We start from the raw sequence: 27,993 nt of genomic DNA on the forward strand, positions 1-27,993 counted from the left end.
CTACACTTTGTATTGTTTTTATTCCTTTTTATTTGGTATTTTCACCATGTCTGTTCCAAAGGTATTTCATTAATACATTTATTTGTATGTATGTATGAGGCTTGACTCTTATTTTTATGCAGATACCCACACTCGATACCTATGATGCCGTCTGGTCCTGGAATCCGCTAGCTTCTCGCACTCTGCCGCAACCCTCGTTTGAAGCACTAACGGGTCTCTCTTACTCGGACTATCAGAGTGGATGGCTGACGGCAGTCCATCCCTCGGACAGACATGCCCTCCTCCAACACGCCCTCCCCTCTTCTTCTAGTAACACTACCATTCCTGTTGGTCGTTCATGGCGTACGACGACACGCATCCGCTGCAAAACACACTATGTCCGCGCATGTCTGAACGCAACCTGGCTCAACAATGCCTGGATAATTGGTTGTCTGGTCCTCGACGAACTGGTTTTGGATGTCAACGAGGTCTTGAGCAGAGGAGGTGTCATGGGCAAATTGGTCCGTGAAAAGGATTGGTCTTGTACAGAATTGGGATGTGTCCAACAATGGTCTTCAAGTCTCGTCACCGCAGTCTCGTTTCTTTTGCGCTCTGCTTTTCCTTTCATTCTCTTTTGGGGTCCCTCTCGTTGTGTCATTTACAATGATGGGTAAGAAGGTCGACCCAATGTGTTGGCGAGAGGACGCAAATAGCATAGTGCACGACAGAAAAGAGGAGAGAGGGGAGATTAGCATGGAGCAAGGGGTGGGAGATGAAAGGGGATGGATCAGCTGTCACCTCGAACGGCTGTCGCTACGAGAGCTCTCTCTCTCTCTCTCTCTCTCTCTCTCAACTCTCTCCTATGGGATGCGCATGCTTGATGTGTGTAGTGAGATATCCCCACTGACAGTTTTTCCCCCAGATACATTCCCATTTTCGGCACGAAACACCCACACATTCTCGGCGCACCGGCTTTCGAAGCCTGGGGAGAAGTCTGGGACGTGATTGCTCCCATGTTGGATCAAACTTTTGCAGGCGAGGTTTGTTACCGTCCTGTAATCATTTTGTGCAATCAAAAGCGTTTATATGCATTATGGGAACAGGCAACCTGGTCAGAGGATCAATTGTTGTTGCTCACTCGATCGGGTTATGTAGAAGGTATGTGGCTATCAAAGAGTGTTTGATGTACGGGCGTTTGCTTATGCCAATGTTTTGTTTTGTCATTTTAGAGTAAGTCCTATGTGTTCCTCCCGTCCCCTTTACAAAATCTTATTCCTTGACGAACGATGCAGATGCTACTTTACGTGGTCCTACTCTCCTGTCCGGAACGAGGACGGATCCGTCGGTGGTGCCATGACACCCGTACGTAGACGGCTTCCCCCCCGCATTGCTCTCTTCCTCGCCCTCACAAAAAATAAATTCTAGATTACAGAAACGACACAGCGCGTCCTAAGTGAACGCCGCCTCTTACTTTTGCGTGAACTCGGAGCTGTCACGGGAAATGTCCAATCCGAGGAAGAAGCTTGCACACTTGCCGCCAACGTGTTCCGAGAGCAGTCTGCAGATTTACCTTTTACATTAATTTACATCTTGGATCCCACAAGACAAGTGGTATGTAAATCCACCTCATCATTCCCTCTCATTTCCTCATCACCTATTGTACCGCAAAAATAGTTGGTTCTACGCGAATCCACCCACCTTTCACCTGGACATTCAGCCTGCATCCCCGAACTCCCCATCACAACCACCACCCCCTGGCCCTTCTCCCAAGTCCTCACAACCCGCACGCGCCTTGAACTCGATTTAACCACCTTGCCTCACTCTTTTCCTGGCCGATCCATAAGCGGCACTCATTCCCCTTGCACACACGCCCTTCTCCTTCCTATCGGCGAACAAGACCCGATGGGTGTTTTTATTGCGGGTGTGAATCCCCTAAGAGCTCTTGATGCGAATTACAAGTTTTTTATGGAACAGGCTCGGGCGCAACTTGCTGCGGCGATGAGTACGGGAAGGGCGTATCGGGAGGAGAAAAAGAGGGCAGAGGCTTTGGCTGAGGTAAGGTCGGGATTGGAAAAATTACTCTATGATTAAAAAAGGAAAACTAATGTTTTGCTCTTTTAAAGATTGACCGAGCCAAAACTGCTGTATGTCTTTTCTTTGTTTTTACTTGTCCTTTCTGTTTTGTTCCTAATCTTTATCTATTTTCCAACTTTATTTATCTGTGTGTTTCCTTTGATGACATATCTCGGCGTACTCAAATCTGCGTACTCGAATATGACGGCATGGATTTCCTCTGTGATTTCCTTCGCCATCAATGACTTCGGTTTTCGCACATGCCTCGGCGCGTATGTCCGCATTATTCGGTTGGACCGTATTTCATAAACGAATTTGATCGCTTATCGGTATACGTTCTGTGCTCATATTGGGGTCAACGGATATTGCAATTGTCGTTGACCTACGCCCTCGACACACGTGAATATTGTATCGCTCTCTGGCTTGTATTGATATCCAACCAACAAACATGCACCCGTACAGTTCTTTAGCAACGTATCCCACGAATTTCGAACGCCCCTCACCCTCATCCTCGGGCCCCTCTCCGACGTCCTCGACGATCCAACCCTCTCTTCCAGCCACCGCGACGCCCTCCAAGTTATGCACCGCAACTCCCTCCGTCTCTTAAAACTCGTCAACTCTATCCTCGACTTTTCACGTATCGAAGCAGGACGAATGCAAGCTTTGTATAAACCGACCGATTTAGGGATAGCGACAGCAAATGCTGCGTCCATGTTTCGAGCCGCGATAGAAAAGGCGGGATTAGAGTTTGTTGTGGATGTCTGTGAAGGGGAGGAGGTGTATGTTGATCTTGATATGTAAGTCATTTGCTCCCATTTTTTTGGCTCGTTTGTATGTGGTATTTTACTAGTTTTTTGTATTTCGTTAAAATACCAGGTGGGAGAAGATTGTTTTTAATCTCCTCTCCAACGCCTTTAAAAACACTCTGAAAGGCGGCATTTACGTCCACCTAGCCTCGAATCCTACGACCCTCTCCCTGTCTGTCCGCGACACGGGGTGCGGCGTCCCCGAAACCGACCTCACCCGCCTCTTTGAACGATTTTATCGCGCAGACACCTCCCACGGCCGAAGCCACGAAGGAACCGGCATTGGACTAGCCCTCACACTCGAACTCGCCAAACTCCACGGCGGGACAATAGACGTGTCAAGCACCGTTGGTACGGGTACGATATTCACGGTTCATATCCCCCGTGGTAAGAACCACCTCCCTCCTGACCGCATCCAAGAGTCGGATGTGACCCAAACCACGGGAACAAACACCATTGGCGAAAGCTTTGTTGCAGAAGCTTTACGCTGGTCGGATCCACCTGATTTAGGTCCTTCTCCGCCGACACGACTTTTGACGCCACCGCTTTCGGTATCGGATACCGATGACGATCGGCCACGGATTTTGTTGGCGGATGATAATGCTGATATGAGGAGTTATGTGTCTGGGTTGTTGCGTGCTTGTGTGGTGAGGGTTGTTGCGGATGGTGTGGAGGCTTATGAATGGGCAGTGCGTGAACCGCCCGATTTGATTTTGAGGCAAGTATATTTATTGAGATTTTTTTGGATGTAGCGGGTGGGTGGTGTGAGGTGTGATCATGCACTTTGCCCCATCGGAAATTCGTTTGTGTTGAGATACGAACGAATTTACCCTTTTCCAGCAAAAAGTCTTACCTTCTTTTATTTAGCGACGTCATGATGCCCCGCATGAACGGTTTCGAACTTTTGGCCCGCATTAAATCCCACCCAATTCTCAAATCCATCCCCTTTATCCTCCTCTCCGCCCGAGCAGGAGACGAAGCTCGCGTCGAAGGCCTCCAAGCCGGCGCAGACGACTACCTCGTCAAACCCTTTTCAGCCCGTGAACTCCGCGCCCGCATCAAAACCCACCTCGACCTCGGTCGCCTCCGAGGAGAACTCGAACGCCTAGTCCAACAACGTACTGCAGCTTTAGCTGAAAGTGAACGACGATACCGCCTTTTAGCCGATCTCGCTCCTGTTGGTATCCTCCAAGCTGACCCTACCGGCCATATTGAATTCACCAATGACCGATGGTGGCATATCCTTGGCCGTGATCGAACAAATTACCACCCCACTGACTGGGAATCCTTTGTTCACCCCGACGACCGGACCCTCATGTCCACCAACTGGTCCAACGCCCTCTCCAAACTCCAGCCCTATCAAATTGAGTGTAGGTGCATTACGGAAGGGGGATCCATTGTGCATGTCATGACGGAGGGTGTACCGGATGTAGTACTGAAATCGGATGGAACGACCGAGCATCGGGGGTGGTACCTTGCGACGATTGATATTTCGGAACGGAAGGCGTTGGAAGCTGAGCGGTTGGATAGGTTGAGGAATGCGGAGGCTGAGCAGAGGAAAAGGGCTGAAGAGGCTGAAGAGAATCGAAGGCATCAGGAAATGGTATGTTTTTTAAGAGTGACATTGGCTATTTCTTTCATTCTTACATGATATCCTCTCTCTTTTTTGGTCTTGTTTTTTTCACTTTGATGCACTTTGCACATGCATTCTATTCGTATCGCACGAAATCCGTTCCTGTTGTTTCACTCAGTTTATTGACATGATTTGTCACGAAATCCGTAACCCTCTCAACGGCGTCATCAACAATGCCGATCTCGTCCGTCTAAACCTCCGAAGCCGCCGCACGCTCTGCGAAATTCTCTGGAAAATCGCCCAGTCGCACGCAGATCTCGTCCCACCCGCTCTCGCCCAATCCACCTGGACACAATGGACACAAGACCTCGAAGCCATTGACGCGATTGAAATGTGCACCCGGCATCAAAAGGTCATTACGGACGATGTATTGAATCTGTCTAAACTCCGATCAGAACGTATCGTCCTTGCACCTATTCAATGTTCCCCCGAGCAAGTCACCTTAGCTGTCATACGCATGTTTTCCGCCGAACTCCGACGCAAAAAAATCGAATGTACTGCATACCGTGTTCATGGACATCTTCCGGACCCACCACCTCCCAAAACCACCCTCCTCAACACCTACCACGTTACACCCATCACCACTGACTCCCAAACAACAACCGTTCTAATCGACCCAGACCGGCTTAGTCAAGTATTATTCAATTTAGTGAGCAATGCTATTAAATTTGCGAATACGAATCCGAGGTTGGATCCGGGGATTGCTACGCCTTTTTCGAGTTTACCTTGTGTGATGCATTCGAGGATTACGATTTTTTTGGAGTATACTTGGGGGGCTCCTGTGTTGCCCTTATCGTCGGCTTTGTCACCATCATCCTCGTCATCTTGCGTGGCATCTACCTCTCCATCACACTCTACCCAATGTCCTCCTCCTCATTCGACTACTACGGCTACTATCACAAATTCTACCACCACTCATCATTCAACACCTCCAACCCACCTCCTAATAACCATCCACGACAACGGCAAAGGCATGACCGAAACAGACGAATCCGCCCTTCAAGCCTCCACACCCGCCAACCTAAAGACCTATCGAGATTATACCAGTAATGCATTAGGATTATTCATTTGTAAGCAATTTGTGGATATTATGGGAGGTTGGATTTCTGTTGAGAGGTGTGCGGAGGGGACTGAGATTCGAGTGTGCTTTTTGGTCGGAAATGTTTCTGTGTCGCCTCCTTCTCCTCTTGTTTTATCGTCTTCGTCTACTTCTCTCCCTTCCCTCGATCGGAAATCTGTATTAGATTCATCACAAGATCTTCCCCCAACAAATTTATCTGTCCTAAGTACGTTATTCCATGTTCACAAATCCACTTGTCATCGTTTTACTTACACTTACCAAAAAATATGTTGATAGTTGTGGAAGATAACCTCGTCAATCAACGCGTTCTAAAACGACAGCTAGATTTAGCGGGGTTTAAATCCCAAGTAGCCAATAACGGAGCAGAAGCAGTTGAAATGACCGAGAAAGAGCAATTTGATGTCGTTATTATGGATTTAGAGGTTCGCCTTTTCTTGTCCCGATCCGTCTTTTTCTCTCCCCCCGCTGATTAGGTTCTTTTTTTTTTGGTTTCTTTTAGATGCCTGTTATGGACGGCTTGGAAGCAACACAACGCATACGAGCCCGTGAAGCCCATCTCCCTCGTTCATTACGACATACCCCCATACTAGGATTATCTGGGAATGCGAGACGAGAGTTTCAGGAAAAAGCTTTGGGTGTTGGAATGAATCGATTTATGGTTAAACCGTATGATCGGAAGGAGTTGGTGGGGTGTTTGGTCGGGTTGGTGGGGCAAGGACGGTAAAAGATGGAATGTTGGGGAGGAGTTTTTCTTGGTTGGATGTGTATCTATGTATGTGTGGGAGGGGACTGTTTTTGTGCTTTTTATTCTTTTTTGGTGCATTTTATTTTTATCGTTATTTATTCCATTCTCTCTCTCGCTTCTTTCTGTATTTGTCTATTTTAATTGTTGGAGCTGATGATCGCATGCACTCAAGTATCATATTCAACCCGTAACAAACACTCAATATTTGCAAGAATAGACTATATATATAAAACATGCTTCAAAACCGACAACCCATCAAAGAACAAACAAGAACCGTAAATCCTCTTCCGACAACTACAAAAACTCCAAGTCAGCAAAACCAATCATCTTTTCACAATCATCACACGCGTTTTTTCTCACCTTTGCAAGCGCATCCATATCCTTCCCAACCGTCGACTCAAATAAAGCTTTTTTCTTTTCTTGAAGTTGCAGAATACGCGATTCAATAGAGTTTTCGATAATCATTCTGCAAAGATTTTTTGTTGTTGTTGTTATATACTGTAATAGTCTTGCGATAGGTTACATAAATATGCAGGGAAGGTTTCTTACCGAGTGATTTTAATGGGTCGGTATTGTCCTAACCGATGAATTCGGTCAAAGGCTTGGTCTTCAACAGCCGGATTCCACCACGGATCCATCACTACATAATAAAACCAAAGAAAAAAAATCCATGAGAAAAACAATCCTGCTCAAACCAATCATGCAATAAAGTTGATCACGTACCAAACACCCGACTCGCTTCAGTCAAATTCAATGCAACACCTCCAGCCTTGAGCGACACCAAAAACACCGTCACAGTCGGATCAGTCATAAAGCTTTTAATCACCGTGTCCCGCTGTTGGGGAGCCATACGTCCATCAAGTTTAACGACATTGAATCCAGCCCGGGAGAGACGCCATTGAATGAGATCTAAAAAGGCGACGAATTGGGAAAAGACGATGGATTTGGAGGTCGAGTCGTCTCGTTGGAGGGCGGTGAGTTCTTCAACGAGAGCTGTTTTTCACACGAGTACAAATGTTAACAAATTTTATGAAACCGTGATAAAAATGATTCAGTGCAGGACTCTGAGTACTTACCCTCAATCTTGGAGCTGCTCCGCCATTTCGCCATGTCAATATAATTTACGATACTACTCTTTATCCCCTCTCCACCAGATTTAGGTATCACCTGCGGTTGTGACAAATCAATCGTCAACGGCTTATAACACATGGGACATGTCGGCGTATCCTCGTCGGGGGCACTCTGAATATACTGTCGCGCATCTTCACGACAAAACACGTGTTTGCATTTACTCATGATGGGATCTTCGGCTTCTTCGTGGCATATACCACACACAAGGTGTTCTGTAGCCGTGTTGGAGGCAATGGCCACTCGGGTGGTCACAAGATCGGGATGGTTGACGGCCAATCGCATACGTGAGAGCAACGAGAAAATGGAGGCATAGTTGTTCAAGACAGTATGGTTCGACACGTAGGTAGAAAATGTACGCGCCGAGTCAGAATACAAACTCTCATACAATTCTTCTTCAGCGTCGTTGAAAACGTCCCTTCGAACCGTGACAACTCGGGGCGGCAATCCAAGCTCCTCGGTGCGTTCCAGTTTTGTTCGCCGTAACATGATGCGATCCAATAGACATCCCAGCTTCTTGAACCCCACCAGACCTTCGCCTTCTGCACCGTACTTTTGGATCGGCTTCAAAATCTCTGAATTCCACCAACAAAAATGTTGATGGCTAATGTGTCCGCACCCATCACAATGCTTCCGATCCGTAAACGACCACGTCTGCATTTTGCATGGGCACTTTTTGCAAAAGTAGTAACTAAATGGATCACAGTTCATGAAACGAATCAAGGAATATAACTCTCCCACACGGTTCTGCAATGGCGTTCCAGAGAGGGACCATTGTTTCTGGCGTTTGAGAGCAAATACTGCACGTGCGGTGGAACAACTGCGGTCCTTGATCGCATGCGCTTCATCTAAAACAACGCGAGCCCAGTTCACCGAGTGAAGAAGCGAAGGTTCTTTGATCGTTTCACCTTTTCGTTTGAAGCCGTACTGCATCTTACGAAAGCCCTGCTCAATAATAGCATAGGTGGAGAGAACAACGTCGTACGATTCAACTTCTTCTCGCGTGGTGGGCCTGTTATTGCCATGGAAGAGAAGGACTTTAAATGTTCCCGGCGTCGTCCGCTCCCTTAACTCAGCTAACCATTGCATAATGGCGACGGTAGGGCTGAGGATCAGGTTTGGCTTCATCCGCTTTGACACCAGCAAAGAAATCATCTGAATTGTCTTGCCCATTCCCATTTCGTCTGCCAAAATACCTCCGCCGAATCGACCGCGTTCTTGTTCGAGTAACCAAAACAAACCCTCACGTTGGAATGGGAGCAGCTTTACATTCACGTCTTGCGGTTGCTCAGCCTGTTGAGGGACGATCACCTGAACTTCCTTTTCCAATTGCTCCCAAACTGTAACAAGTTCAGGATGGAAATCATACGTCCCTTTTGTGTCCTTTTTCGCTTGTCGACGGGCGGCTGCTGCTGCCCCACGGCCTCTCCGGCGGCGTGTGGGGGGCGCACTGATAGGGGCTGCTGTTTCCTCAGTCTCTTCGTCCTCTGCTTCTTCCTCTGCCTCTGCGTCTGATAATCGCACCGAGCCAAGATCAAAGTCACTGTCGCTGTCGTCTGAAACTACAGCAGGTTTCCGCCGCGAAGCGGAAGCTTTGCGCACGGATAAGGGCTCATCGCTGTCATCATTCTCGTCGACATTTGAATTGCTTCTGATGGTTGTCCTCCTCCGTGCAGGAGCCTTTTGTTTTGCGCCCTTTCTTGCGCCGACGCTTCGCTTAGGTTTTGACGGCTGTGACGGACCGGCACCATTTTCTGACACGTTATCTTCAAAGTCAAATGAACCCGTGTCCACTTCGCTCAGTGAAGACACTTCATCATCAGATATTATCTTTCCTTTGCCTTTCATGGATGGTAGTCTCAGCTTCCGTTTTGTGGAAAGTGGTATAGAGTCGTCTGAGTCACTTAATACAAGGATACTGGTATTGAGCTTGGTCGGGGTAGCTGCTGATTCCTCATTTTCTTCGCTTTCCAAAGGACCGGCGGCGACAGGGCCGTCATCCGCATTCACGTCTTGGGCAGTCTCCATCCCTTCCAGATCCTGAGCCTTAATCCGCAAAGCTGAGGTGCGTCGGGAAAGGCGGGGTGTTCGAGGTGCAGCGTCGTTTCTAACTGAAGAGCGACGAGATCTTCTTGTCGTAGGGGTTGTTGGAACTTCAGGAAGATTTGTCGACGTTCGCACCTGTAAGCGAGGTGTCGCAGGTCCATCTGTTACCGTATAATCTGTCACTTTGCGTGATACTGCACGACGACGTTTTGATGGTAATGGCTGTTCTTCTTCTGTTGCCTCATCTAAAGGCACATCGAAATTCACGTCATCCGTCCGAATGGTTGAGCTGCTGCGGGAACGAGCCGCAGCCCTCGTCAGTCGGCGACTCGTAGATCTGCCTCCTTCTGTATCTTCATCCCCTCTTCGTCTCTTTGCGTCTTCTACAATCACCTCTATAGTAAGCGAATGAGACCTTTTCCGCGACCGTGTGGCCGAAGCCGTACTTGGAGCCTCTGAAGACGAAGCATCCAGAGACGGTGGAGTTCCTGGATCACTTCCAATTGGTAGAGTCATGGGTGCAGAACCTGCTGACCTTGTCAAAGCCGTGTGCGTGTCACAGTACTGCGAATGTCGCAATTCGTAGCCGCCGCTTGCAAACTATCGTAGCTATGAAACACAGTGGGACCGCAACACTAAAGATACTGGCTGCTCTGTCGTAGGCTAAGACACAATAAACGAGTTTGCTGAATGTACGACGAAGGGTATAAACCTAGAACCAGTGCACACTTCTCCGCATGAGCATACATGTTTACAATACGGATATTCCATGGCTCGACCACCTACCTCTTCATTCGTAGTCTGCTCGTTCTACAACCTTACCTTGTACCAATGTCGCTCCACCGTCGACGACTATGGCACTGTGCGATGGCCACCTGTTCAGCAAACCTGGGGTCCTGCCAAAGGCCTCGCTAGGGCACGGAAAGCCAAACTCAGACACCACCCTCAGTAGTTGCCAAGATACGCTAATGGAGTTGTTGTGGACACTCAAATTTAAATGAAGATACCAGCCACCTCACAGGAATTGGTAAGCGGAGTCTAAGCCTTTTCCGATCACTTTTTGTTATTTCCAAGCATTTGCTTTCAATGCAAGACGATATCTTTTGGGAATATGGTGGTTTATGGTGGGATGTGGGTGAATATTTGGTACATTTTGAATGTTGGTCCTCACCCGCTGCTTTATTTACGTGCATGAGCAGCACACCCCTATCATGACGTTACAGTTCTTCAAGGCATTTTCAATGTTTGCTGATGTTGATAATCCTCCACTGTCCAATCGACTTCACAACACGGTATATTTTTCAAAACCACACTATAATAGCTACTCACAACTACAAATCCATTCAACGTAACCGATCGTCCAAAACCCTCATCCAAGCATACCCGAGAACAACCAAGTTTCTGTCACCTCTACACTAAACATACATCTCCAGAATATGATTAAAACACGCGACATGGCTGGTCCCAAGTCTAAATACAAAAGTCCACCAGGTGGATATCCCGTTATGTTGATGCCTCGCCCGATTGGATGGGCTCCGTAACTGCTGTCTTCACTCCAGAGGTTTTGGGATTTGTGTCCTTTTTCTTGGGAATATGAAGACACGTCAATGGAAAGATCCCCCGTTTGTGAGTCCGGACGTTCCAGCCATATGCCCAACCTTGGTGATGAACCAGCACATCCAGGTCAGTTCACTGCTCAACATGAGGCACGAACCCACTGTCAAAACCCGCTACTTACCATCCCTAAAAACCTGCTCCACAAGCATCCCGTCCCCCCCACCCACCTCAATTTCGTCTTTTAAATCAGGCGTGTGGGTGTAAATCGCGTAAAACAATGCTGGACGTTCGTTGACTGCGTCTACCTCAGGGGCCTGCGACGAGTACATTCCCACCACGCGGCCCACGCTGGATGCCTCTGATACACCACTTTGAGGGCGGTAGTTATGCGGGTAATATTGCATACTGGTATGTGTGTAGCGACTGTGAGGTGAGGAGCGATCAGTCTGTACGGCCGCAGGTGGTGGTCCAATCCCGCTCATACGAGGTACGTTTGTGCGGTGGACCGTCCTGACATTGGGGCTAGTTTGAGTTGCGGACGTAGTCGATGCAATTCGCGGACGTCGAATTGTGTCGCTCCTGGTTAATGTTGAAGAACCTGCCAAAAGTGATGGAGCAAGTTCCGAAAAGATGCTCGCATGACGGCACAAGTCTGGACGTAACAGAGATGGCGCCGTGCTCTCCGGTTCATCTGCAGTATGCGAAGTCCCATGTGCCCCTTTGCCAACCTCTACCGCGGTTGGCACCTTTTGGTGTTCCGGTGGCTGGGAACTTGTCACCGCGGCTTGCTTTCCCTGTGAATCGGCTGCGTTTTCAACACTTTCTTCGTCTACCGCGGTACCATCTTCTGGATTTAAAATCAGTGTCTCATCCGATGAATCTGACCTAATAGATGTTCTTGGGGCATTGTGTACAGAGACCTCCGGTGGATCAGGAGTCGTGTGATGAACCCACTTTTCAGTGTAACTATGTCGGGCAGGCCGGCGCGCGGACTGTGGAGTGTCTGATGGGGCCGTCTGATTTGGGCTAATCTGGACTGAATGCGAACGTTCCTCGCTCGGCATAGGTTGCTCTGCTGGTTGAACGGATTGCGGAGATGGTTCAGTCGCCGCTTCAGGACTTCCGTAGGTCACTGCACTCTCTTTCTGAGCTTCTTTTTGTGAATCATACCTAGATTCCGCATCATCGTCCATGACGGTTTCGATAGCACGGTTGCTATCCCTGCCATTGAGAAACACGGATCCTACCGTTTGTGCTTTATCCCACTCAACCCCACTTCCCAAATCAACACTAACAAATTGTGCTTGCAACTTTTTGCTCCGACGTTTTCGTCTATACGTCACAAAACAAGAGAAGCAAAGGCATCCCAGAACAGTCAGAAAAACTACTGCCGCCGCCGCTGCAGAAATAATGAGAACAACTGTGTGTCCAACGACTGCGCCATTACGATCGGCAGCAGCGGATTCAGAAGGCACAGCAGATGGTTTCGGTATGGATAGGATGGGAGTGAGGGTTGGGGATGTTGCGGGCGGGAGAACCTTGATCGTAGCACTGGGCTGCGTGGTGATCAACGTTGGGAAGGGAATTGAAGGGAAAGACGTCGAAGTTATACGGGAAGACCGATTAATCGACGTTGTAGCCAAAGACAAGAACGAGGCAGTTGAGAAGGACGTATTACGAGACACAGTAGGTATGCCTGATGGAGCCAGCAACGCACTCGCTGTCGTCGACAAAGCAGTTACATTCTGTGTATTTTGTGTCGCCGCAGATAAGCTTCTTACACGGCTGCTCACTGTCGGGCTGCCTGCCAAGCGTGTGGTCGTTGAATTCGGGCTCTGGCGACGCTCCATGGTGAATTGAGTGGTGCGAATACTAAAAAGCGTTTAGGAACTCTGTTTCCCGCCGGACTTTGAAGCCGCACACCAACAGCGGTACGTATGACAAGAGCAAAAAGCCGTAAACACTGTAAACCCGCCAACGCAGAGGGAAGCAGTCTAAAAACGCGGGAAGCCAGGTAGGATATGGCCCACCCGTTGAAATGGGACGATATTCTTCTTTTTAGCATTATATCTCGATCCCTGTTAAGGTTCAGTAGAAGAAGGTTGCTGTTACTTCGACATGATGGCATTTTGTGAGAATTTCGAAGGTGCGCCTCCCTTTGCAGACCTTTTTGCAAACAGCTGCGCACTTGCGGACGCGTTGTTCGACCGGAGTGTGAAAATGCCCTCAACGTTCTATGAGGTAACGTAAGCTAGAACGTGACACGTGAATCCCTCAGCAAATGCAAAAGGCAAATCCAACAAAGGTTTGATGCCAGAACTCGTCTTGCTCCGACGCAAGATCTGCAAGAACCTGCGATGCATCCTCCAACGGCAACGCACGTCATGCATGTCAAGCATGTCATCCAAACGTCCCATCACAGCAGTCTATGACCGGGAAGAGTTCCGTAAACATTTCAGTAAAATACCTGAATCCCTCGCGGGTATCGCCTAGCACAGGTTACCGCTCATGACTGTTCAATACATCATACCACGAACCAAAATAAAATGTGACAAGATCTATTCTACCCCCATGCCTGACAAGGGTTGCTAAAAGAATGGCTTCACCTTGTGATTACATGGGGAAAATAAAACACAATGGGACTATATCCTGCTGGATATGCCAGTGTCATGGTATCTTGTCTGGCCTCATAGGTTCCGCACAAAGCTGAAGGAAGTGTTCTGATAGTCCCAAAGAGCTAAGCCACAACAACCATGTGGCAAGTCAGTAATCGCGCTGTCGTAACAAGACTTACCACCTTGATCCCCCATCCTGCATCTTTCCCTTCCCCATGTCTACCCAACCGTCTTTATCACCCTACATCCGGTTATCTACTTCAACAGCAACGCTTTCAAGACTGGGACTTCTCCTCGCAGGGATTGTCTCGGGACTTGCCATCGTCCAAGCATCACGCTATCTTTCTTCAAGATCACGCGACAACAGGTCTACTCGCGCTGGGTACATATCTACCAAAGAAGACGGTCGGAATGGAGTAATAAAGAAAGAGGATGAAGATGAAGAAGAGTCTATAGTGGATGACGAAGAGGAAGACGAAGTAGAAGTGGAACATGTCGCGGACCCTGTACCAGTGGATGAAAGTCAAAATCTTTTGACATTGCTATACTCTATTGCTGAGGATCAGGCCCGGAAAGGTGTTGGTCTAGCATGTACTCCAGCATCAACAGTTTATGAAAATGGTTACTTATCAATACTGCACTTTCAGAGGGGTACGTGCACCGATCCATAACATGTAACCATTGCGGGACGTCCCCGATACGAGGATATAGATACAAGTGCGCCAATTGTGTCGACTATGATGTATGCGAGCTTTGTGAGGCCCAGGACATTCACTTCAAGACGCATGTTTTCGTGAAAATCAGGGTGCCGATTCCGCCGTTGATGAATCCGCGGAGCGCATTATTGGGGGCATTTTATCCCGGTTAGTTTGCGATCACGGACGAAAGTACCCATACCACTTTCTCATCATCTCAACAGGCAAGGACTTTACAAGTGAGCTTCCAGCCTACGACCTGGCGGAGCTGCAACGCATATCACACTGTAAGTGCCACTGATTGCATCGGTCCATACACCTTCTAATACCTCTCCAAAGTCGATATTGTCGAACTGGAGGCCTTCCACGACCAATTCCTCTCCCTCTCAACTGCTGAAGGCGGAATCGACAGAGAAACGTTTGAAAGATGTCTAGGCCCACTTGGGCTGGAAAAAAACCTGATTATTGAGCGGATATTCATGTTTTTCGATCGGGATGGGAACGGAATTATCAACTTTGAGGAGTTGGTGATGGGTTTATCGGTACTCTGCAAAGGAGGTTTAGATGAGCGAATGAAATGTGAGTTTTTCTGTGAGTATGTGACAAAATGTTTTGTTGCTTGTTCCTCAAACTGGATCTTTTCGTACATATAGGGGCCTTTAAAGGTTATGATTTAAATAACGACGGGATAATATCCCGTGAGGAGCTCCACCAAATGTTCAAAGCATATTTTCACCTGTCCATGGAACTAGTCCGGGATGTGGTCAAGACCATGGAAGAAGGAATGATGGAAAGCTTTGACGACGAAGCTACCAAACCTGTTTCAGCGGCTTTTGCCGCACCCGGCAGCTCTTCGTCATCTGGGAACCAAGGCGAGGAAGATGAAGAAGATTCTGGGAACAAACATGTTGGGAAAAAGGAGGTGATGGACGTGTATGGGAGTTTTGCTGCCGGTACCGAACGATCTGTGTCGTATACCTCGCCAAGTACACGGTCTCCACGCCGTCCAAGCATCGATAGTGCTTCCACACGTCGCACACTATCCCTCCGGCGGTCGCTCCCGCATCTCTCGACCTCATCGCCACTCCGAATGTCATTAGATCCCTCATCTCCCCATTATCATTCACTTGTCGGTCTTCCCTCCCCAGTTCCACAAAGCGCACAAGAAGAACAATGGCCCGTCATGGAAGCCATGTCGCAAGATGCTATTGAGGAGATGGTGGAAAAGACGTTTGCATTGGCAGGATTGGATGACGACGATGAGGGGCTGAGCTTCGAGGACTTTAAAAGGGTTGTGGAGGTGGATAGTAATTTGTTGGCATGGTTTGAAGCTTTGGGAAGTGTATTTTAGTTGGGATATAATGAGATTGTATTTATTGGCTCAACAAATCCTTGTTGGGATTCAGTCAATTCATCAGGATTGGCCACTGCTTAAAGGCATGGTTGCTCTATCACGCGACAGCCGCATAACGCTCGGCTACATTCTTCCAGTTAACAACCTTCCAGATCGCCTTCAGGTAGTCGGGGCGAACGTTCTTGTACTGCAGGTAGTACGCCTATTGAATGCCGATGTCAGCATACAATTACCTTCCGCCAAATTACTCTCACATAGTGAGAAAATGCAGGACTTACGTGCTCCCATACATCCACCCCCAACAACGGTACCAAAGTCGTCAAAGGATCCTGGTTAGGTGTGGTAGCAATCTCGAGTCTCTTGGTCGCTTTGTTAAATCCCTAATGAGGTTTCGTCAGCCCAGTCGCTTTGAGCTTGCCACATTGGAGATTAACACTCACCAACCAACCCCAACCACTACCCTGCACACCAGCCGCCTGGGCGCTAAACTTTTTCGTAAACTCGTCAATGGACCCGAATTCAGAGTTGATGGCGTTCAAAAGGGCGCCTTTGTGTAGGGTACTTAGAGGCAGACTTCAACTATCATTGAAAAGGACAGGTTTACCTTTGGGAAGTTCACCGCCCCCCTTGCCATTTGGAGCGAGATTCGTCCAGAAGATGCTGTTGAAAAGGACGCCGCGATGGATGAGGTCCCGAGCTGGAAGCGTTCGCTGTATGATCAACTGGAATTATCACATACCTGTGGTTAATATGACCTACAAAGGACGCAAAAATAGAGCAACGTTGAGATACGCTCTCTGGTTCAAGGGTGAGGCGTAACGGGGTACGTACCGCCTCCGTTGAATTTCAGAAGGGGTTGCAGAGAAATCTGCTCCTTCAGATCGTTCTTGGCCTTGGCCTCAAAGAACTTTTCCTCAGCTTGGTTGATGCCGTTCACATAAGCTTGATGGTGCTTGGAGTGGTGAAGTTGCATGATTTCGGCTTTTCACCTCGACAATGAGTTTGCTGTTCGAGCTAGCTTTATACCGACTTTAAGAACTTACCAGAAATGTAGGGTTCGAGCTAGTAAAAGGAATGTCAAAGGTGTAAGAACCTGCCGTTAAAGCGTATCGGCAAGCTAAAGTGTTCTGCTTACCGCATTGTAGTCATATGGAAGGTCGGGAAGAGTGTACTTTGTTCTCCTTCCGGCAACGGAACCCAAGGCAGAGAGGCCTCTGGTGCGGAGTGTGCTCACAGGACGCGTAAGAGCGAGCATTTTTGTTCGTAGATGTGCGTCGTAATGGAATGCAGATGGGTTGAAGGGACGATGACAAGCGCACACAACATCATGGCCATCATCAAGTCCATTAGTTATCTTGTTGCCATAGAAGCAGATATGACTCATCGATAGTTCCCTTTTTGAGTTGAGAACGGAAAGAATCGCGTATTGCACTAGGTTCAAAACGGTCCCCAATCACCGTCTCGACACAATGTTCCGCCAGACCCTGTCCTCTACTCGTGTCCTTGCCCGCAGCTTCCGGCCACAACTTATTCAGCGGACAGCCTTTCTATCTTTGCGCGGATACGCCAGTATGTATTGCATCCGAATCTCTAAACATTTTCTAAGCTAACCGCATAGTCAAGCGCGGAAATACACCCCCGAGCACGAATGGGTCTCTGTGGATGCTAATGGAGTCGGCACCGTAGGAATCACCGAATACGCTGCAAAAGCTCTCGGTGACGTAGTGTTTGTCGAAATTCCCGAGGTTGGAACACCTGTTCTGCAGAAAGAGCAGTTGAGCGCTGTCGAGAGTGTGAAGGCTGCTAGCGATGTATATGCGCCTTTGAGTGGGGAGGTGATTGAAGTTAATCAGGAGCTGGAGAGCGAGCCGAGCTTGATCAACTCGAGTCCGTTCGAGAAAGGTTTGTACGATTATAGTTGGTGCCCCCTGAGTGAGCCCTGTAATAACTGGCCGGCACGTGACAGGATGGATCGCTAAGATCAAGCTTACGAAAAAGGAGGAGCTGGACGGTTTGCTGGATGAGGCAGCGTATGCTGAACATATCAAGGAATAGAAGTGATACGGGAGGGGGGGTAATTATATGCCATTGGAAACCAGTTCTTACCAATACATCTCGGTAAATCAATCCCAGTGTAACCTAACTCGTAGCTTTCTGGCATAATTTGTAACCTGCGTCGTATCTTTCTGTCATAATTTGGGCCGCCAGGTCTAGCGTCAAATTATGAGATCTGTTTTGAAGCGATCGCATCAACGCATTTTGTTGCGCAGGGCACTTCATCAAGGGCGGCCATTGCTTATGTTAGCAAGAGGCAGAGACGAATGCAAATGACGCCACTTTTAAGGTTAGACTTATGAAAACGCAAGGGCTTGTCAACAGGGAATTTACAGGATACGTGTGGTATAACAGGATAAGTGTCTGCAGACGTACACGAAGCGTTTATGAGTGTAGTCATGAGTAGTATAAACAAATCATCAATTGACTATCCAACACGACTATTGCTGATTTCCTACCATGCATGCATATCCAAATGTACCCCATATATGAATGCGAGTATTGTGCGGGTATATCCTGTGCTCATCATCTGGCTTAAAACACCGAAGCGATGTTTATGGAGGCTGTGGATATGCCCAGGCATTGGAACCTTGGTTAGGGTCATGTCATACCGATGCACGTGTCACCGGAGCCGCCAACACCCGAAAAGACAATGGTGTGTAGACGATCTGTAGCCCCACTATCGGTACTGATCTCAAAATGATGTCCAGATATCCCTGGGATGAGATACATATCCCGAATGGCTACCCTTCCTGACAGTAAGGTGATGTTTGTGCTATACAAGTATGAATTCCCTGAAGCCTACTTGTATTACCCATTGACTATAGACACGTGAATCGGATGCGGGGCATGGGAGCCACTCGACTCCGCCCGCCTGCTCACGCGATGGCACGCAACCCTACTTTTGTACTCGTAGATCGGATAACAGAGTTGAACAACAAAATAAAGGCAGCCGCCTTGCTCCATCAAAAGCACGTCATTGGAGAGAAAATACGGAGATCCATCTCTCCAACACCATTTTGGCCAAACAGGATCAAGTCTACCGAGCGGAAAAATCACACATTGGGAATGAATTGTTTTGGTTGTGCCAGGGATTGAAACCCTCCGAACGTTCCGATATCCACTTATCTCGTTTTGTTGCTCAGCAGACATGTGCTGGCAAACCCATTGAATGGCAGGGAGTGTAAAATCAAGGTTTGAAAAAAAGAAAAAGATCGCAAAGGACATCGGAAGGCTCCTTGTTCCGTGTGTTTCCCTTCGTTTTCAACCGCTTGTGTTCACTCCTGTGTCCAAAACCAATAGTTCCATATGTCACTCTTGCATACAAGTATAGCGTTTATCTAGATCTTGGAACAATCTCTCGCCATTCCAATGCTGAATAACGCGCTTCTTCCACCCCACACGTGACACTTCAAGAGAGACGCGCTACTAAGCCATCCTAGTAGATTTCAAATAATCCACGTGATATGAGCGATATGTGGCTTGTCGATTAGATTGGACCAATCACAAGAGGCATCGCGCAATCCAAGTTGCGAGTTGGCAAGTTGACGGAGAGCGCGATCTTTTTGTTTTTTAGAGTTTTGGAAGGGAGTAGGTGGGGGTGGGATTTACGTTTTTTAAGAACGATCAACATTAGCGACTATAAAAGTAGGGACCCTTGGCTTTCCCCCCTCCATTCACTTTATCCTTCCACCCTCTTGTCAAGCTTCTTCATATTGCCAGCTCACGGCGATTGGCAAGGCGGTTCTCCTCAGCAGAGATCTACAGGAACTGCTTCTACTGAACGTGCCACGCTTCTCTCATCATCCTCGCACCCAACGCATTACGGTACTTCCCCATCGTCGGCAATGACATACAAGGCTTCAGGACCCACCAAGGTCCAGTCAAGATACCCGACTCAATATCAGCAATTTGCTCAAAAGGCAAAGAATGGTCTCCGTCATGTTCCCGAATATAGCGTCGACTATGTCCGCGGGTTGTTCCCTATCGCTAGCTGGTTGCCCCGTTACAACAGGGACTGGCTTTATGGTGATTTAATTGCCGGTTTGACGGTTGGAATTGTAGTCATTCCACAGGTATGATATAGATTGATCGCTTGGAGCAAAACAGATCAGGATGACTAATCTAGATACCTTTCTCTATAGGCCCTTGCTTATGCCAAACTCGCCACTCTTCCCCTTCAGTATGGTCTCTATACTTCCTTCACTGGTGTTCTGATCTACGCTCTGTTTGCCACGTCTAAAGACGTTACCATCGGTGCCACCGCTGTCCTTTCTCAGTTGACGGGTCAAGTTCTCGCCACGTACAATGCTGACAAGTCCATGGATCCTGTCACCTTTGCCATCGCGGTTTCGTTCTTGACTGGTCTAATTCAATTAGCGCTGGGTCTCTTTCGACTGGGTATCATTGTTGACTTCATTCCTGCTCCTGTCATTGCCGGATTTACGACTGGTGCTGGTATCGGAATCATCATTGGCCAGTTTGCCGGGCTCCTCGGTATCAAGGGAATCAACACAAACGATCCTGCCTACCAAGTTCTTGGAAACACTTTGAAAGCCCTAGGACAGACGCAGCTGGACGCGGCGTTTGGCTTTGCCGGTCTGGTATCTCTCCTACTGTTCAAGTTTGGTTGTCGATACGCAGTTAAGCGCGGTTATCCTTTCATGAAATGGGTCTCCCTTTCCCGGAACGCAGTTGTCATCATCATCTTCACCGCGATCAGCTACGCTATTAACCACCAGAACCGCAAGTCGCCCAGAATTCGGATTGTTGGGGATATTCCAAAGGGATTTGGTCCCATTCACGTTCCGGACGTTAGCGATCTCAGCAAGGTGGCCCCAGCATCTGTCACCGTCGTCATCGTTGCAATTCTCGAGCATATTGCGGTTGTAAAAAGTTATGGTCGTCTAAACGGCTACCGCCCAGATGCCAACCAAGAATTAGTTGCTTTGGGTTTCACCAACTTTCTCGGATCCTTCTTGGGTGCCTACCCGGCAACCGGATCTTTCTCCCGATCTGCAATCAAATCTCAATCTGGCGTCCGAAGTCCGCTTGCCGCGCTGTTCACCGCCGCGATCGTTGTCCTGGCACTGTATGTGCTGACCCCACTCTTCTACTATATTCCTAGTGCCATCCTGTCCGCAATCATCATTAGTGCCATCAGTGACCTGATCAGTCGGCCAGCTCTCGTCAAGCAGCTCTGGGACATTCAATTCTTGGATCTGTTTGCTTTCCTTCTGGCTCTCGTTTTCACGTTCTTCTTCAGTATCGAGACTGGTATCTATGTGTCTGTCGGCTTTGCTGTTGCCGTCCTTCTATATCGTCTTGCTCGCCCGCATTACCAAGTTTTGGCTCGTTCGAACGACACTGGTATCTGGGTGAATGTAAAGGACGCTCAACTCGGCCACACTGCGTCACCACCGCCACCTGGGGTTTTGGTATTCAAGCTGGAGGAGAGTTTGACCTACCCAAATGCCAACTATTTTGCGGAGCATATCAAGGAAATTATGATTGAAAGTACGGAATTTGGGGGCCCGATATTAAAATCAAATCAGAAACTGTGGTGTGATGATACGGACGATAAGATCAAAAGAGCGAGGAAGGCCCTCGCCAAAAAGAAGGCTGTGTCAGAACAGGAGATCGTTCCAGATATTCGTCTGGAAATTCGCGATAATGACAACTCTCCGAGTGTCACACCGCCTCGAAAAGAAAGCGTCGACTCGGGTTCTCACTCGGACGAGACATTGACAAGTCTTCCTCGTCTTCGCGCGGTTGTTTTTGATTTTTCTGCAGTCAACGGGATCGACTCTACTGGTGTTCAAACTCTAGTCGACCTTCGTCGGGACATGGATGCGTTTGCCGGACAACGAGTTGAAATCCACTTTGCTCACGTGCGGCCACGATTCGAACGTATACTGGAATACTTTCTAGCGATTACACGAACAGACCGGGATGTTACCCCAGTTGTTCCCACAGATATTCCTATTGAGGAGACTGCCACCAACTCTAATCCCCCAAGTTCTACCGACAAAAACCTAGTTCCTTTTGTTGATGTAAGAGAGTTGTTCCACGCTACCGTTGACCTGGCAGTTGCTGCGATTGAGCGCCGCCGTAGTCGTGCATCCAGCTTTGAAAAGAAGCAGCCCGAGATTGACGAGATCAAGGTGCACAGTTAGTGTAGAATAGCAAACTCTCTCGCATATTGGATTTATTTTGTGTATATATGCTGTTTCCTTTATTTTATTGGTGTTGGAATGTTATACCGAATACATCTTTTAACAAAAGAGTGTGCGTTGTGAAGTCTCCTCCCAAGAGAGAGTCGCCCTCTGAGGCTTAGCCAATCCCTTTAAGGTTTTGGATTATCACCCAAATAACACCGAGGGTGATAATTGAGACGCTTGGATGTGTCTTTCCGCCCTGGTCTTTTGGCAGGCTCGTTTTGTCATTTGCGATTCCAACAAGGATTTTTTTTTTTTTGTTCGCAGTTTTATACACGCAGCTACACGCTTAGTGACAGCGCCTTATTCGACCAGCTAAAGCTGCAAATCCGGCGGGTGCTTTTCTTGTTTTATGCCGACCTGTCAAAATCGTCCCTCGGTTTCGAATCGGATAGATTATCAAAGTGATTCTTCCCAGCGGTCATAGCACTCGCTCTTTACGTTTGACGTTGCACCGGAGAAAGCGTCTTCTTGTTGACCCAGTATCCATCAAATTGCGGTAGCACTTTGGGTCGTTAGAACCTCCGAGGTTCAGGTGTTTTTGCCCATTGTTAGCCCTTTGGACGTCATCCCAGTCGCTGTTTGGACTCGACACTACCTCCTCACAGGATGCCGCCGTGGAGGGGTATCCTGGGGTGGGCTGTTTGGCCGATACTAATAGGATGGGTGAACGGTCAGAGCACGACTGGTAAGTTGCTGGTTCACTCGGATAAGATGTTGTGGGTAGGTTACCTAAAAAGCTTCCCTCTAGTGAACGTCCTAATGAAGCCCTTGTTCTACGATTCAACTGCGGACGAACTCAATCAACTGATCTCACTCAAGAATCAGTTCTTCCAGTCCACTGGAATAGATATTCGCTTTGACTTGCAACCACCTGTAAGGCGCTATAACGATCTGTAGCGTTTTTTTCTTGTGAGTATTGTAGATCTAACCCTGCATTTGTAGCAAACGGCAGATCCTGCTGACTACTATGCGTTTGTCCACCCCTTGCTCAGCAAATCCGATTCAACGTACGATATCATTGCTCTCGATGTGTCATGGCTGGAGGAATGGCCGGGGGCTTTTTTCAATCTATTCACATGGGGCCCAGAGACCGGGCAGGCGCAGATTGGGCAGGCGGTAAGTGACAGGGTTAGTGAGCAGTATGCGGGCATTGTAAATAGTGATGCGGTGAAGGGAAATTTAGGTAGGTTGCACTATTTTTGTTCCGTGTATCTCTCAACTGGTTGTGCTGATTTGCTGTTTGATGTCAAAAGTTGCCTTGCCGATGTGGACGGATTATGGAGTGATATACGCAAGAACGGATTTGCTAGCAAAATACAACGTGACGATGCCGACGAGTTTGGATGATATGGCCGCCGCTTGTGAAACCATTTATCCAGCTGAACTGGCTTCGCATCGCTCTCTTCTGTGCTTTGTAGCCGGCTTTCAAGGTTCGTATGCGCACATTTTGTTATGAGGATTCGTCGAACTAAAGAAGGTAATCTACTTAGGGCTGGACATTGTTGAGCTATTTTCCGAACTTTTCATGACCGTGAGCCCATCCGGGGGCGATCTGTTAAAGTTTGGCCATCAAGTCGCAATAAATAACCCTCAAAATCAAGGCGTTCTTAACGAACTATTGGAATGGATTTCGAAAGGATACATCTCTCAAAAGACTCTCGCTTTTACCGGTACAAAGGCGCTACAAACCTGGTTGACCGGTGACGCCATTTTCTATCGGGGCTCCACTTCTGCGGCAAAGAGAACCTCGGAGGCATTTGCCGGAAAGGGATGGACATATAAAGTAATCTCAGGCAACAGCCCCGGAGCGGCAAACCCGTTTGCCTCCGTACGAGGGGGATATCATTTGGCAATGCCACGAGCTGGAGGGCATCAGAATGATACTCAGGTTATTCAAGCCTTACTGTTCTTGACTGGATCAGTGGTGCAGCAGGCGAGGGCCGCCACGTTCGGTGCACCCCCTACGTTAAAGACTTTGTATAATGGTATGTGGGTTGTTCCTCCGAGATGATTTGGCAAACAACATCTAATATTTTGAGTCGATTTTTCAGATTCAGCAGTCTGTGCCTCTGTACGCTGCGATGTAATTCCCAGTCTCGTACCATTTAATCTTCCATCTAGCGCTGCTGCACCAGTTTGGATTGAAGTAGCGCTTACAATGTCAAAGTACTTTGCGGGGATTCTCGCCGGTACATACGCTGTCAGCGCCGGTCTTGATGCCGCCACCACCGCGATCATGAATATTTTCAATAAAACTTCAGATACGGGTTTGGGAACAACCGCGATAATACTCATATCGGTTTTCATGTCTCTAGCGGCGGTGGGACTTTTGGCGGGGACCGGAGTAATTGTATGGAAAAGGAAAACACGACGAAAGCAAAAGGAGGCTAAAGCCAGTAGTGAGAAGGCTGTGGCGGTAGACGAGGAGAGCCCTCCAACAAATGGCCAGGCGTTACCACCGTTGGCAGAGATCCCAGAGGCAACGAGATTACATGTATCAGTACGTCCAGCTCGACGACCCGAAAGCGGGGATGTCGCTGTTGGGAATCAAAAAATACCAGCAGACGGTGTATCAAGCGCTGAACGAGGTTCCTACGATCTAGGCGAATACCGAGTATATGACAAAGGAAAGCCTCGAAGTCGAACATCCTCCACCGAGGGCCAACTCACTCAAAAGTTCACCGTCATCCACCCCTACAAACCCGTCATGGGCGACGAAATGGAAATCAAACCCGGCGATGTAGTCTCTGTGCGCTTAGCTTACGACGACGGCTACGCCTTTGGTCAAATAGAAGGCAGCGGAGGTAAAGCTGGCGTCTTCCCGCTCGCCTGTCTCCTTCCGGTCGGTTTAGAAGTTGGGCTCCCAAGTCGGCTCGAGAGCGGCGCGATGAATATGGCCGTCATGCAGCACGCACCCGAAAAAGTGGATTCCCTTGAAATGCTATTATTGAGTGGTCGCATCACGGAGCAAACGTATCTGGCCCTGCGAAGGGAGCAAGAAGAAGAGTTACGGACTCAAAGGCAGATTACGGCGTTGAGGGAGCGGCTAAGAGATTCCAGTCTTGAGCAGGAGGAACGGAAAAAGTTGCAGCGAAGACTGGATGAATTGGAGTTGGGTATTTAAATGTGACGGTAGACAAATAGTTTTTAGGAATAGGTTGAGAGTGTCGGCGGGGAAGGGTATCCATCCTATAAGGGCAAGGAAGGATATCTCGTTGCTTCCTGTATCTTTTAGTTCCGCATTTTTTTTTTGATTTTCTAATTTTATTTTGGAGACAGACTGCATTGTTTGGCTCAAGGAGTATGTCCACATTATCTAGTGATGTGCACGGTTACAGTTGTAGTATTGTGGATGGAGCGAGAACGGTGAGGCGATTGGCCTCGTTGATTCACGTCAGCTTTGGGCAATGAATTCCTTTGCAGCCCTGATCACATTCGAGCCTTACGCCTGGTAAGGCCAAATGTATCTTTGTTAATTATCAATATCAAGAGTAAAATCTCCCATCTCTACTATATACGAGTCAAACCCAATATCATGCATAAAAGCCCCCATTCTACTAGTTAAACTGTTGAACGCTTGTGATCCTTCCTGACCCACTTGCAGTCTCCACTATGGCATCAGTGGACTCTAGACGCGTTCTTCTATCGACAGCAGCAACGACCACATACTCTGTTGACACCTTCTCCGCGGTAACCGTCACAACCATGTATCCATGGTCCTTCCCATTGCCAAACTTTAGATGAGGCTGGCTCATTCTCAAGCCAGCTACAGCCACAGCGCCCGCACCAGGGCTGGTCACACTCGTGCCAACAAACTCCACCAACACCGATCCGCGCCCGGAAATGGGGCCGTATTTGAAGATATTGTATGGGTCTTCTGGTACATCAAAGGCGAACGCTGTGTGAATGTCGCCAGTCAAGATGACAGTGTTTTGGATGTTATTGTCCGTAAGGTGCGACATGAGCCGAGCTCGGGATGCGGGATATCCGTCCCAACTGTCTGCACCAGTCAACTGGCCCAGAATCTTCATTGGTGAAAAAGTGACTTGGTTGCCCAAAAGGCGCCATTGTTTGCCGCCTTGACTGGACTTTGAGAGTTCATTGTAAAGCCAGGATTCTTGATCCGCACCCAGGATCTAAAGTTCAAATGCAAGGATATGAGCCACCAGAAAAAAAAAAGAAACATTGCTGGAAATTGAGAAAAGTAACTCACAGATCGGCCGGGTGCATTGATTTCTTGTGTTTTCCTCAAATCCGTCTTATCTCTGCCAGCAATTCTCGTATCCAGCATTATCAAATCCAACAGCTTTCCAACATGGAAACTACGGTAAATCTTGCCCTTTCCATCAATCACGGCCGACCGAATGGGCATGTATTCAAAGTATGCCCGCATGGCTGCAAGTTTGCGTTCTTCCCAAGGACCTTGCGTAGAAGGGTTGTGGTTCCCTGCGCCGTCTTTCCACGCGTTGTCGGCGAATTCATGATCGTCCCAAACGGTAATCCACGGGACGTTTTGGTGAGCGAGCTGTAGATCTGGATCAGTTTTGTATTGGGCGTGGCGGGTGCGGTAGTCTGAGAGTCTGTTGAGGGTAACATGTTGGCCGGTCTGTTGTAGTAAGACATGTCTCAAACCGTACACAAAACACTTACGTGACAATATCCTTGTCAGGTTGAGGAATGCGACCGATTGCTGTCCCATCACCGTACTTTTTGTTTGCATATTCATAGATGTAGTCCCCCAAATGCAGCACAACGTCCACATCTGTGCGGTGTGAGATGCCATTGTATGCATTGAAAAATCCATAAGGGAGGTTACTGCAGCTGACGACGGCCAATTTGTAGCTTTCAACGTCGGCATCCTCGGTAGGAAGCGTGTGGGTCTTGCCAATGGGAGATGTGGCAGTTCCGGAAGGGGTCTGAACCACAAAGCGGTAGTAGTAAGTAGTCGCGGGTTGGAGACCTTTTACGTCCACTTTGACAGTGTAGTCCACGTCGGGGGTTGTCACCACTGTTCCATTCTGCACAAGCGAAGAAAATGCTTCTGTTGTTGAAACTTGGTAGGTTACTGGAATGGCGGTATCTTGTGAGGTGACCTTTGTCCAGATGCTGATTCAAACAATGTCAGGAAGTGCTTACGACAGCCCTGGACGAAACAGCGTAAGAAACACTTACATGACGGCATCTGACAACGGATCACCAGAGGCCACACCGTGCCCAAACTTCACAGTAGGAATGGGTGCCCCTTTTGACGGTCCTGATGGAGGAGGAGGCCGGGGTTTGGGCACTGGCTTACCAATCTGGATCTGTCGCCGCAGCAATTCATGATCGGGTTTTGTGACAGCAAGGGAAGGATAATTGACGATAGGCGAATTGAAGGCCAGATTATCCTGGAACTCGACGGGGGATGCGACCGGAGCTGCCAAAGCCGCAACGGCAAAGAAGACGGGAACGAGTAGTACTTTCATGAGGTATAAAATCCACCTTCTTGGTTTGCAAGATGCTGCAGAGAGGTGACAGGTCGACGTTGGTCTTACCGCTGCAGGAAAGGACACAAATTCAGGTCCGTCCTTTTTAAAGGACCCCACATTCTTCCCCCGTGGAACGTTCTCTTTTCATGAACCAACCAAGCAACAACAAAATGCGGACCACAAGTACTGGCAGTATGGAAGCATGCATGCAATTTTGAATAATAATGGGCATTTGATCGTCTTTTGATTTTCTTTTTTTTTGGTCAGCTCAAGCGGTTTACTTTTGACATTTCACGCCTTTTGCTGGCATTTAACGGCCTTTGCACGCAGGCACGTGGAGCTGATTTCGACCGCTTTTTTCCTGTGCGTGCATTCTTTATGTGCCTTTTTCTGTTGATTGCCTTTATTGCCATGTTTTTACCATCTTTTTTTAGGGGGATTTTCCAATTGGGAACTTTGGAAAACGGGAAGTTTACGTTAGGACTAATTAAAGAAATTGACGGATGGCAAAATGAAAAAAAAATGGGCAACACTCACC

The 27,993-nt window shown here is 48.2% G+C and overlaps 9 protein-coding genes across 10 annotated transcripts; 5 read left to right on the forward strand and 4 right to left on the reverse strand.

Moving 5' to 3' along the window:
- The first annotated feature begins 32 nt into the window (after positions 1–32).
- SPPG_04970 (PAS domain S-box protein) lies at positions 33–6,419 on the forward strand. Its single transcript, XM_016753209.1, has 14 exons — positions 33–61; positions 123–649; positions 902–1,019; positions 1,083–1,141; positions 1,272–1,341; positions 1,405–1,590; positions 1,654–2,034; positions 2,103–2,123; positions 2,515–2,849; positions 2,929–3,576; positions 3,726–4,461; positions 4,610–5,777; positions 5,849–5,994; positions 6,072–6,419. The coding sequence occupies exons 1-14, from the start codon at positions 47–49 to the stop codon at positions 6,294–6,296; spliced, it is 4,635 nt and encodes a 1,544-aa protein (XP_016607622.1). The 5' UTR covers positions 33–46; the 3' UTR covers positions 6,297–6,419.
- Positions 6,372–10,426, reverse strand: SPPG_04971 (uncharacterized protein). The gene is made up of 6 exons (XM_016753210.1): positions 10,278–10,426; positions 7,394–10,219; positions 7,041–7,310; positions 6,867–6,957; positions 6,678–6,783; positions 6,372–6,611 (listed from the first exon to the last, which is right to left on the reverse strand). Exons 2-6 carry the CDS (start codon positions 10,005–10,007, stop codon positions 6,573–6,575), a joined length of 3,120 nt encoding a protein of 1,039 aa, XP_016607623.1. The 5' UTR covers positions 10,008–10,219; positions 10,278–10,426; the 3' UTR covers positions 6,372–6,572.
- A 795-nt stretch (positions 10,427–11,221) lies between these two features.
- SPPG_04972 (uncharacterized protein) lies at positions 11,222–13,725 on the reverse strand (the record flags this gene model as incomplete). Its single annotated transcript, XM_016753211.1, has 2 exons — positions 13,215–13,725; positions 11,222–13,126 (listed from the first exon to the last, which is right to left on the reverse strand). Exon 2 carries the CDS (start codon positions 12,896–12,898, stop codon positions 11,222–11,224), a length of 1,677 nt encoding a protein of 558 aa, XP_016607624.1. The 5' UTR covers positions 12,899–13,126; positions 13,215–13,725.
- Positions 13,401–15,851, forward strand: SPPG_04973 (uncharacterized protein). Its single transcript, XM_016753212.1, has 5 exons — positions 13,401–14,239; positions 14,311–14,526; positions 14,583–14,645; positions 14,698–14,937; positions 15,012–15,851. Exons 1-5 carry the CDS (start codon positions 13,879–13,881, stop codon positions 15,707–15,709), a joined length of 1,578 nt encoding a protein of 525 aa, XP_016607625.1. The 5' UTR covers positions 13,401–13,878; the 3' UTR covers positions 15,710–15,851.
- SPPG_04974 (uncharacterized protein) lies at positions 15,673–17,082 on the reverse strand. The gene is made up of 8 exons (XM_016753213.1): positions 16,848–17,082; positions 16,756–16,774; positions 16,544–16,693; positions 16,452–16,467; positions 16,317–16,372; positions 16,153–16,259; positions 15,991–16,092; positions 15,673–15,914 (listed from the first exon to the last, which is right to left on the reverse strand). Exons 1-8 carry the CDS (start codon positions 16,965–16,967, stop codon positions 15,810–15,812), a joined length of 675 nt encoding a protein of 224 aa, XP_016607626.1. The 5' UTR covers positions 16,968–17,082; the 3' UTR covers positions 15,673–15,809.
- A 59-nt stretch (positions 17,083–17,141) lies between these two features.
- SPPG_04975 (glycine cleavage system H protein) lies at positions 17,142–17,956 on the forward strand. Its single transcript, XM_016753214.1, has 3 exons — positions 17,142–17,281; positions 17,336–17,614; positions 17,679–17,956. Exons 1-3 carry the CDS (start codon positions 17,182–17,184, stop codon positions 17,765–17,767), a joined length of 468 nt encoding a protein of 155 aa, XP_016607627.1. The 5' UTR covers positions 17,142–17,181; the 3' UTR covers positions 17,768–17,956.
- Positions 17,957–19,302: 1,346 nt separating this feature from the next.
- SPPG_04976 (sulfate permease) lies at positions 19,303–22,072 on the forward strand. The gene is made up of 2 exons (XM_016753215.1): positions 19,303–19,842; positions 19,912–22,072. The coding sequence occupies exons 1-2, from the start codon at positions 19,615–19,617 to the stop codon at positions 21,940–21,942; spliced, it is 2,259 nt and encodes a 752-aa protein (XP_016607628.1). The 5' UTR covers positions 19,303–19,614; the 3' UTR covers positions 21,943–22,072.
- Positions 22,073–22,221: 149 nt separating this feature from the next.
- On the forward strand, positions 22,222–25,368 carry SPPG_04977. Of its 2 annotated transcripts, XM_016753217.1 has the most exons (6): positions 22,222–22,672; positions 22,736–22,860; positions 22,930–23,170; positions 23,241–23,417; positions 23,478–23,972; positions 24,039–25,368. In XM_016753217.1, the coding sequence occupies exons 1-6, from the start codon at positions 22,594–22,596 to the stop codon at positions 25,109–25,111; spliced, it is 2,190 nt and encodes a 729-aa protein (XP_016607630.1). In that variant the 5' UTR covers positions 22,222–22,593; the 3' UTR covers positions 25,112–25,368. The 2 variants fall into 2 exon arrangements, with proteins under 2 accessions (XP_016607630.1, XP_016607629.1); XM_016753216.1 differs by lacking the exons at positions 22,222–22,672; positions 22,736–22,860 and adding an exon at positions 22,873–22,896 and having other exon boundaries at positions 22,980–23,170.
- A 31-nt stretch (positions 25,369–25,399) lies between these two features.
- Positions 25,400–27,716, reverse strand: SPPG_04978 (uncharacterized protein). The gene is made up of 4 exons (XM_016753218.1): positions 27,160–27,716; positions 26,638–27,093; positions 26,201–26,567; positions 25,400–26,123 (listed from the first exon to the last, which is right to left on the reverse strand). Exons 1-4 carry the CDS (start codon positions 27,450–27,452, stop codon positions 25,545–25,547), a joined length of 1,695 nt encoding a protein of 564 aa, XP_016607631.1. The 5' UTR covers positions 27,453–27,716; the 3' UTR covers positions 25,400–25,544.
- Positions 27,717–27,993: the final 277 nt, after the last annotated feature.

Source organism: Spizellomyces punctatus (assembly GCF_000182565.1).
Source record: "Spizellomyces punctatus DAOM BR117 chromosome Unknown supercont1.8, whole genome shotgun sequence".
Classification (NCBI taxonomy): domain Eukaryota; kingdom Fungi; phylum Chytridiomycota; class Chytridiomycetes; order Spizellomycetales; family Spizellomycetaceae; genus Spizellomyces; species Spizellomyces punctatus.

Excerpts from the sequence above, each read along its gene's own strand:
- SPPG_04970 (XM_016753209.1), top strand. Across the intron at positions 2,850-2,928 it reads GTGTATGTTGATCTTGATAT|GTGGGAGAAGATTGTTTTTA; the intron begins GTAAGTCATTTG and ends TTAAAATACCAG. Across the intron at positions 4,462-4,609 it reads ATCGAAGGCATCAGGAAATG|TTTATTGACATGATTTGTCA; the intron begins GTATGTTTTTTA and ends TGTTTCACTCAG.
- SPPG_04971 (XM_016753210.1), bottom strand. The coding sequence starts at position 10,007 with ATGACTCTACCAATTGGAAGTGATCCAGGAACTCCACCGTCTCTGGAT. Across the intron at positions 6,958-7,040 it reads TGAAGCGAGTCGGGTGTTTG|TGATGGATCCGTGGTGGAAT; the intron begins GTACGTGATCAA and ends TTTATTATGTAG. Across the intron at positions 6,784-6,866 it reads CGACCCATTAAAATCACTCG|AATGATTATCGAAAACTCTA; the intron begins GTAAGAAACCTT and ends AAATCTTTGCAG.
- SPPG_04973 (XM_016753212.1), top strand. The coding sequence starts at position 13,879 with ATGTCTACCCAACCGTCTTTATCACCCTACATCCGGTTATCTACTTCA. Across the intron at positions 14,240-14,310 it reads TGAGGATCAGGCCCGGAAAG|AGGGGTACGTGCACCGATCC; the intron begins GTGTTGGTCTAG and ends CTGCACTTTCAG. Across the intron at positions 14,646-14,697 it reads GCTGCAACGCATATCACACT|TCGATATTGTCGAACTGGAG; the intron begins GTAAGTGCCACT and ends ACCTCTCCAAAG.
- SPPG_04974 (XM_016753213.1), bottom strand. The coding sequence starts at position 16,967 with ATGCTCGCTCTTACGCGTCCTGTGAGCACACTCCGCACCAGAGGCCTC. Across the intron at positions 16,093-16,152 it reads GTAGTGGTTGGGGTTGGTTG|GGATTTAACAAAGCGACCAA; the intron begins GTGAGTGTTAAT and ends AAACCTCATTAG. Across the intron at positions 15,915-15,990 it reads GGGTGGATGTATGGGAGCAC|GCGTACTACCTGCAGTACAA; the intron begins GTAAGTCCTGCA and ends GGCATTCAATAG.
- SPPG_04975 (XM_016753214.1), top strand. The coding sequence starts at position 17,182 with ATGTTCCGCCAGACCCTGTCCTCTACTCGTGTCCTTGCCCGCAGCTTC. Across the intron at positions 17,282-17,335 it reads ATCTTTGCGCGGATACGCCA|CGCGGAAATACACCCCCGAG; the intron begins GTATGTATTGCA and ends CGCATAGTCAAG. Across the intron at positions 17,615-17,678 it reads CTCGAGTCCGTTCGAGAAAG|GATGGATCGCTAAGATCAAG; the intron begins GTTTGTACGATT and ends GGCACGTGACAG.
- SPPG_04976 (XM_016753215.1), top strand. The coding sequence starts at position 19,615 with ATGACATACAAGGCTTCAGGACCCACCAAGGTCCAGTCAAGATACCCG. Across the intron at positions 19,843-19,911 it reads GAATTGTAGTCATTCCACAG|GCCCTTGCTTATGCCAAACT; the intron begins GTATGATATAGA and ends CTTTCTCTATAG.
- SPPG_04977 (XM_016753217.1), top strand. The coding sequence starts at position 22,594 with ATGCCGCCGTGGAGGGGTATCCTGGGGTGGGCTGTTTGGCCGATACTA. Across the intron at positions 22,673-22,735 it reads GAACGGTCAGAGCACGACTG|TGAACGTCCTAATGAAGCCC; the intron begins GTAAGTTGCTGG and ends GCTTCCCTCTAG. Across the intron at positions 23,418-23,477 it reads CTTTGTAGCCGGCTTTCAAG|GGCTGGACATTGTTGAGCTA; the intron begins GTTCGTATGCGC and ends TAATCTACTTAG.
- SPPG_04978 (XM_016753218.1), bottom strand. The coding sequence starts at position 27,452 with ATGAAAGTACTACTCGTTCCCGTCTTCTTTGCCGTTGCGGCTTTGGCA. Across the intron at positions 26,568-26,637 it reads CCTGACAAGGATATTGTCAC|ACTCTCAGACTACCGCACCC; the intron begins GTAAGTGTTTTG and ends TACCCTCAACAG. Across the intron at positions 26,124-26,200 it reads TCAATGCACCCGGCCGATCT|ATCCTGGGTGCGGATCAAGA; the intron begins GTGAGTTACTTT and ends TTTGAACTTTAG.